At 47.0% G+C, this 8,847-nt stretch overlaps 1 protein-coding gene across 2 annotated transcripts in view; it reads left to right on the plus strand.

Annotated features, from left to right (window-relative positions):
- fam222aa (family with sequence similarity 222 member Aa) overlaps positions 1-7,936 on the plus strand; it is a 45,023-nt gene extending 37,087 nt beyond the window's left edge. For both annotated transcript variants that reach the window (XM_029162293.3, XM_029162292.3), the window contains exon 3: positions 1,117-7,936. In XM_029162293.3, coding sequence (XP_029018126.1) covers positions 1,117-2,579 — 1,463 coding nt within the window. In that variant the 3' untranslated portion in view covers positions 2,580-7,936. The remainder of the gene's footprint in view (positions 1-1,116) is intronic.
- The last annotated feature ends 911 nt before the right edge of the window (positions 7,937-8,847 follow it).

The following is an 8,847-nucleotide window of genomic DNA, read 5'->3' on the forward strand; positions in this document are numbered from 1 at the left end:
ACCTCCATGCCCGGCCTGCAAAACAATGACACATGGTGGGGTTTTTAGAAATTGCCATTTTCCTGTTTGCCACCTCAGTTCACAATGGCCAAGCCTTGGCTCATTGAGCGAGGACCATTGCGGCGCCCGCTCACTGCATTCACTGCTGAATTGAATTTTGGAATTGGAGTGGGCTCATATGGCAGGAACAGTATGGTGCATTTGCATGTACGCTTATAGCAGTGCATGTCTTCCTGTTGTCTCTTCTATTGTGCTCTGGTTTGTACTACATATTAAATGCTATTCTACATTACGTACGCGTTTGCTGAAATGTGTCACACCCATACAGTGGAGCATTTACACGTCTTCCAGCCCAACCCTGAGGTGGACCTTCCACCAGGTTTTTGACTGGCGCCCCTGTGGCATTCTTTACATTGCTCACTTGGTTATAGTTCATCCTAATCCCTCATAAGTGTTTAATTCGTTTTTAGGGTGTTTTTGCTGGATAGAATAAATGTGGAAAGTCTGTGGCCACGGGAAAGAACTAGTAAGTGACACCACTTATAAATCTCAAATGTGCCACTGCAATTAAACACGCCTTCATCCTCCCCGCCTGGTACCCAACGCTCACCCAATTCAAGGCTAAAGAGAGTCCGAATTAATTTCACAATGCACTGATTTAACAGCGCCTAAGGTAAAGGGCTTCGGCAGAATGAGTTTTTAAAAAGATCCATTCGTCTGGGGATCAACCTCCACGGGAGAGTGTGAAAATGAGACGGAGAGGAACCTCAAACACAGGAGGACGACTGAGGGAACGTATAGCGAATGAAGTCGCCATTTACAATTTGCCAGCTGTGTTTGGCTTGTTCGGCGGTGTTTGCATCTGGTTTTACTCACCTGCTCTTGTGGAAACGCTGACATTTCCCCGAGCTTCAGATGTGGCCACTCTAATGCTGCCAGATTTACTGTTGCTGCAGTGTTGTGCTTATTGCAAGTGATTGATAGATCTGACATTATGTCTTCCATCACTAAAACTACCAGGCTGCTATTTTATTCTTCTCCCCACGTCGCTTTCCGCTTTTTAAAAAATATCGCCCATTCCTTTGACTCATGCCTCTCCCTCTGTCTCTGTTGCAGGTGAGCTTGTGGTGCCCTCGCATTCCCCACGTTACCCCACCGCGGCGGAACTTGATGCCTACGCTCAGAAGACGGCCAACAGCCCTCTGTCCATCAAGATCTTCCCCACTAACATCAGGGTTCCTCAGCATAAGCACCTTAACCGGACTGTTAATGGATACGACACCACGGGGCAGCGCTACAGTCCCTACCCACACCTCCACACCGGCGGCTACCAGGGCCTGCTCGCCATCGTCAAGGCCTCCTCATCCTCATCGTCCGCCTCCACCTTTGTCCCTTCAAAAGGTGTCCTCAAGAACTCCGAAGGCAGACGGACTAAGCTCTCTCCAGCCCACATTGCGGTTGCCCCATATCCACCCCCTAGTAGTAGCACTTTAGCCAGTGGCCATGGCCAAATGGTTTACCACAACGGGCCCTCGAAGCCTCCAGAAGGCCCCGGCTTGTCGGTCCCCCCAAACGTCACTGTAGCTGGCTCAGTGATCCCTGTAACAGGGGGCCGAGGCCTCGCCTTGCCCACGCAGTCGAACCTGCCCTCCATCCAGAGCATCATCTACCAGATCAACCAGCATTGCCAGGCCCAGGCTCTGCAGGTGTGTCAGGGGGCCGCCACCGCACCGTCAAACTCCAGCCCCACCAAGCAGGGCACGACTGTCATGGGGGTCTCCTCCAGCTCCTCAGGTGGAGGGTACGTGGTGGGAATGGGCCCACAGGCCAACATGGTCTACACGGGACCCGGGTTGCCGGCTCAAAGTGCAGAGGCGATGAAGAGTGGCGCGTATGCAGACGGTATGGACTATATCCTTTGGCAGAAGCAGCAGCAGCAGCAGCAGCAGCATCAGCAGCAGCAGCAGCAGGCTGTGCTCCGCATGTACAGCGGAGGCAGCGGAGGGGGCGGCGCCATCAGCAAGTCCCCTGAAACTTGTGTTCCAGGGGGAGGGATGATGGCCGCCCAAGTGTCCTCCTCGTCCTCGCGACCGTACCACCTGACGGCCAGCGCCAGCGGGGGCGCCGGGCTGGACAAGGTCAGCTCCTCCCCATTGAACTGCGTTGGGATGCACGGGAATTTCTCAGTGGGTCAGTACTTCGCCCCGCCGTGGAACAGTGTGCTGGTGACACCCGACAGTGACTGCTACAACCCCCAGGAGCTTTTAGGAACCTCCGCAGGAGGGCCCGCCACGGGGCACAGGGAGATGGGCTACCCTCACCACCATCACCATTACCACCACCACCACCACCACCCTGCCATAGACAGCGGGGGAGGTTTGTGCTGCAGCCTGCCCAGCAAGAGCTTGTGCAATACATCTGTGCTGAGCAGCAGCTTGCAGTCTTTGGAGTACCTGATCAACGACATCCACCCACCCTGCATCAAGGAGCAGATGCTTGGCAAAGGCTACGAGACTGTGTCTGTGCCACGTCTGCTAGACCACCAGCATGCACACATCCGCCTCCCTGTTTACAGATAGAGGGGGAAGAAGACGGGGGAAACAAATGGAGAATTGTGAATTTGTTAAAAACCAGATTTGGGTTTTTTTGAGGGGGGGGGGGGCTCACCGAGCTGTGGCTAGTGGCACCGTTTTAACTAGAAAAGAGCAGTTGTTGTGCTGTGTGACCTGAGGTTTGGTTGTTTCAAGGCTGAGTCCCCAATACGAGCAGCGTCATTGCCGGTGGGAGAGAAAAGGGATTTCAAGATTCTCCAGATGTTCCATTGTGTGGTTTTGCCAATAGGAATTTTGGATTGATTTTTTTTTTTCTTTCATTTGTTGTTTTACTTGCCTGAACTTTTTTGATGAGAAATCATAGCTTGACATGAAGTGCATACGCCACTTGTGTCCCCCTTCCAAATACTACAAGGACGAAGCTACTGTGTAGGTTGTCACTGAAATGGCCTTAAAGGGCCAAAATTTAGGGCTGTCGCGAAATTCAATGCTCTGTAACAGCACACGCGTAAACATACACCTACATACACAACAATGTGCTGATACAAGAGAAAAAGAAGATTATAGGCAGTACTCGGGTTAGTACGAGGATCATATGGTTGAATTAAAAGGGTAGAAAAATATTAGGTATTATTGCTGTTATAATTGATACGTACGTAAATTGCACTGCTTGAATCTTTCTTGTTAATTTTGAAGTTTGGAATTGGGTAGTTTGGATATGATATATTTAAGAAACTTGGAAAAACTTGAACCTATTTTTTGTTGTTTTATATATTTGTAGGTATAATATATGCATTGGCTGCTATGGGGAAAAAGTGTCTCAAATGCTTTTTTTTCATTTAATTTTATTTTATTTGTAACTTCAGTTTCATTGATTTAATAATTTCTCCTAAAGCTGATGTGCAGTTTCTTATGTCCTGGTGTGAGGCATAGTCGCTGCTTTGGTTCTGTAAGAACCTAGTTGGAGAGCTCTTTTTACCTAACCAACACTGGAATCTACAATAAATCTTGAAATACTTATTTAAAAAAAATCTTGCAAAAAAAATACAACAAAAAGAAATGTTACAATGAAGAATGTGATTGGGAGGTTACCTGCATAACCTTACGTGTATGTCAACGCGTGTATGTGGCTGAGTGCATGCGCGCGTGCATTTTAGTTTGTGTTTTTCAAAATCCTCAGACTTTTTTATTGTAATCATACAATTTCTACGATGACGACAGGAAAAAAAATCGATTCACCACTACCAACGAAAGCATATCTGAATAACATGCAGGTCTGTTGTGAACCTTGTTTCATTGGAGGCTTCGGACGTTCTCCTGAGCTGGAGAACAAGTTCTCACGCGGTTCTCTTACGACTGGTTGTGATGCCGTAGCCCCTTCCTCTATCAGGTGCGATCACAGTGACAGACAGCAGTGGAAACAAACGTATGAAGCCTGCTTTTCAGGGGCGGATCGCCTCCGATCCTCCGAAAAAAAACAAAAACCAACACAAAATGAAAACAATCATGTCCTGGTGTCAACTCTCAGCTTCTCCTTGTCCGTTTTAGCCCCTGGTTGGGTTGCATTCAGGCCCGACCAGTCCTAACTTGACGATTCAGAGCAGTGAAATATTTATTATGACTGTGAGATTCCCTTGAATGTACTGCACCTAAATTACTGCAATGTTTTATTGCCTTGTGGGACTCGAGTGAAAGAGAAAAATTGGATCAGTGCAGCAGTCCTCTGGTCTTAAATTAGCATTTCTTTTGTCAGTCAAATTTCAATGGTAAATTGAATTTATTAAGTGGAGAGAGAGCTGGAGCTTTGTTGTGGGGGGGAACTGGCATCAGTCTAGATTTATGAAGTGCAATTATTATGACTGTATTAACATTTTTTCTCTGAGCTTACACCAAAAAAATGTAAACTACAGTTGTCAATACATTCCCAATGTACCACATCCTTAATCCCTATCCTTTCGTTTTGTTTTGAGGTGTAAAATAAATTTCTTTAAGAATATATTCAGAAGCCAGAACATGGCTTTGAGGTCTGTCATTATTTTCTGTCATACGTCACTTGAGGTTGGAGGGAAATCGGACCCAGATAGTCCAGAGTTAGGTTGGATCGCTGCCACTGACAAACCTTTATCCAATTGGTCATCCTTTATATTTTGTCCATCTGAGGGAAAAGAGCGAACAGCTTTGTTGGAAAAAGAAAATGTTGCTGTTAAATGACAAGCGTGAATAGACCTTTCAACTCCGAGCCTTAAAGTTTGCTCTCGCTGTGTTTCTAGACGCGCCACTGTCTTTGAAGGCTGACAAATATTCCAGTCTAAAGAATACCAAGCCTCTTGGCTTAAATTTGCACAGTAAGCCTCCTTAACATTCCAGTGAAAAATTTTCATGTTGTTTCAACAGCTTAATACCCCGGCCACAGTCTGAATCCAGCATATTTTCTGTCTTGTAGAAATATTTTGACAGATTTACAGATACATCCCATCTCTAAATCCCCTCCGTTTGGCTTTCGCATCCGAGCATTAAACCCTGTCACATGAGGTTGAAGTGAAGAGGAGATACTTGAGGCGGTGGAGTTTCTGGTGTCTGGCCTTTCCCACCAGTGGAGGTCGGAGGCACCAGGCCTCCCCGCTAATGGGAATATTGGGTGACGCTTGGCCGCTGGACACTGCCAGCGCAGGGTATTTATTCAGTCAAAGTCTTGAAATCAAACCCGTTTTCAAATAGCAAGGGATTTCATATTAGGTACTGAGAGGAATTTGTCCCTTTGAGCCAAGTTCAACGGAGTAGAGCAGGAAAAGGACCTGGATATTTTTGATCAACAATGAGCTATTTGAAAACTGTTTTATTAAATATAAGGTGGTATTTAATACTTTCACCATCCTGCCTGTGTGGCTGCATTTCTACTGTACAGGCTCCAAACTGTCTGCCCCCTGCTCCTGTGCACACATTAATGAGCTCCTATTGATGGGATGCATCTCAGCCCTGCACCTCAGGTCCCCTCCACCATTCCACCGATTTGGACAATGGACGCTTAGCCTATATTAGTATAATAGAATTAAATTTCAAATAGATTTGTGCCTGAGCTGATCCACGCACAGCTCACTCAGCTGCAGAGGCAGAGTGGCATATGGCATGTCATTATCTAAACCCCCCCCCCCCCCCTCCCCGTCCGGGGCCAGCAGGGTTCAGCAGTGCTTAAACAAACTGAAGGTTAGGACGGGCTGGCTGGCGTTGAAGGGGAGGACAGCGGGGTTTGTAGCGGGGGGGCGGGGCCTGCTAAATCACAGCGTCTCCGAGGGCCTCAGCGCCGCACCATGGCGCCTGGGCTCAGAGGCCTGCTTTAAAAGCTGGGCTGTGTTTGATCGAGGGGATTTGTTTTCTGTTGGATTATACATGGTTGCTCCCTGCCCGGCTGAGGGGCCTCGCGCAATGTGACAGATCTCGGCGGAAAAAAAAAAAATGGGAAAGATACAAGAGAGGGATTTCGGGGTCAGAGAAGCCTCGAAGCATCAGTAATCAGGATAATTGCCGTGTTCCTAGTGCTGGTTTGAGCCTCCCCTCTTTGGCTCCGTGGCCTCGTATTTAAATTCAGTCTCAAAAGAAATTACCTTTCTCTGTGAAAAAACTTGTGGTGTCTGCGTTTACTAAATCTATGGTGGCTAATACCTTCATTTACAAACCAGTTCCTTTGGAACAATATTGAGAATAAATAGCGTTCCCAGCAAAAGCCCAGGACATGATAAATTAGACCGTCCACATCCCATCTGAAAAGGACGCTTAGATCTATAACTTATCTCTGGCTGGAGACTATTGACTGTTAACACGTTTTCAAGGGCAATGAGACACTCACAAGGAGGGCCAGAGGGCAAAGTGGAGGGGAATTGACTAATGCTGGTGGTAAAAATCCCTTAGTAAATCCCAGTAAGTCCAGGAAGACCTTTACCCAGTGCAAAGGTCCAGCGGCGTTATTATGCACCTTAAATACTGCTGAGACGGAAGGAGAGCGGATGAAGCTGTTCAAAGCAGCTCTTCCTCTCTGCGAGCGGGGACGGGAGGGGAGCGATGCTTAGAAAAAATGAAGGCAGCTGCTCTCTCTGTAGAGTCCTGGCTGTGCTTCTCTAACCTACAGATGACAGGGGGGGTGTGGGGGGGTTAATGGCCCCTCCACAGCGCTTTGGTCAACCTCGCTCGTGTCCCCTGGCTGCCCTTGGGCCCCCGGGGCTCTCGTCCCCGAGACCTTCCCGGCGTCTCCTCTCGACGTCGCAGGGAGGATGAAGTCACGGCCGCTCGTCTCCATTCGCCTCCCAGCGAGCAAGGAGAGACTTTAATCAATAATTCAGGTGATCCCGAGGCTTTTATACTTGTCCCACCAGCCTTATACCTGCGTCGCACAATATCACTGAAGGGTCTGCCTGATGGACGCTTTGCCGCATCTCTTTAGTGCTAATGGACAAGGCCAGACGGGTCACGTGTGAGCACCGCTGGGCAGAAACGCTCTCAGAATTAAATGCAACTGAAGTAAAAGTCGACTCACATCGCGAGAAAAACTCTTTTCCAAAGGCACAGACCCTGAACCGTTCCCCCGAAAGGCAATGCAGCTGGTTGTGATTCCAGCAGCTTACTGCATTTTATTTCTTCTGCATCACAAGACATGTATGTTCAGCTGAAAAAGCTTATGGCCTCCAAATATTCATCAAGTTGCTGTATCCAATCTAAACACAAAAGTCTGGGGATTTTGCTTTTCTTAAATCCTGTTTTCTTTTACTGTTTGCGTGGCTCTCAGAATGTTCCTGTGGACAAACAGGGCTGTTTTTTTTCCCGAATGATCTCAAATGCACCAATGCTGCCAAAGTCTAAGGGTGCCACAACCTTGAGAAAATAATATATATGGAAATGGGAAATCTATAAAGCATCTCTCTTATTGTTCTCCCTGCAGTGTTGTATTTATGTTTAAAAATGATTTTGTCTCCTCAGGATGAAAAAATGTAAAGAATACCTTGCTTTTTGAAATTGATAATATATGAGTCTTAGATTTCGAAATAAGAAGTCTGAATATTAAAAAAAAGCTGTAAAATCCTTTAGCCGTGGGGTTTTCAACTTTTGAATGTGCCTACAGCCAAGCATCCCAGTGATTGCTTACCTTCAACCCCCTTCTCCAGTTCTGCAATCTTCCCCTAATCTTCCCACAACCATCATCTTCAATTTGCTGAAACTGCCACTGTCCCCTCTCCATCCCCACCACCACACTAGATATTTTTGTCTGTTTCCTGCTGTTTGTCAATCTCAGGACTGAAATTTCTTTATTTTAATGTCGATGGTTAGTTTTCATTTGACCTCTCCTCTCTTATGTATTATTGTTTGACATAAGTAAATAAAGCTGATGACTTCTATGCTTGTCCTTTTCTTTCTCTTTCGTTTTTTCTTTCCTTCCTTCCTTCCTTCCTTCCTTCCTTCCTTCCTTCCTTCCTTCCTTCCTTCCTTCTGTAAACATCTACTCAGATGAAGGTAAACATATTAGTTCAAGGATTCACTGCACACATCTCCTCCATATGCCGGCCTCCGCAATCCTGTTGTTGACTTGACCTTTTCCGCCTTCGTGGTAAATTGCGGATGTATTAAAGACGTGTCCTCGGCGGATCAAACCTCACCTTGCTTGTGTAATCAAACAATCAGGGGAGAAGAAACAGGTGGGGGAGACGCTTTTAATAGTGTGGCAATGATTGACATTTTTCCAGGATGAGGCTTTAAAGAAACTATTTTTAAGCCTGGGGCCAAGACAAGCTAAACCTCCTTACACATAATTCACCAAAGTGGTCATGGCAGAGTGTCCTCCTCGAGGCCTGGATGTGAGGAGTGTCCGTTTTGACTAAAAATAATAACAATAGACTTGCAATTTTAAACCAAGTCCATATATTTTTACTGTACACCTCTCCTGGATTTTCCCAGCACAACACAATCCTCTTCCTGGTGAAAAGGAGCACCTGCACCTATAGTCGGAATGTTTAACAACACAGGTACCTTCAAGAATTCCTCTCCTCGCTCCCGAGCTCTCCACCCACCTAAAACATCAGATAAGCTGCAGACTGATGAGCCAGCCGCCTCCACCGGAGCGTGTGGGACTGTGAGGCTGCACACTGATTTCATACACGCTCGCTCAGACAGAAAAAGAGCTCTGTGGAGCAGAAATGCTCCTCTTATTAGCAAAACTCATTCATCTGCACGCCACATTGAGTCCCTGGCAATTTCACAATAAATCATGAGCGATGCCCACGGAGGCCGGGCGGCGGCGGGCGCACGCTCT

Source organism: Betta splendens, chromosome 9, assembly GCF_900634795.4.
Source record: "Betta splendens chromosome 9, fBetSpl5.4, whole genome shotgun sequence".
Taxonomy (NCBI): domain Eukaryota; kingdom Metazoa; phylum Chordata; class Actinopteri; order Anabantiformes; family Osphronemidae; genus Betta; species Betta splendens.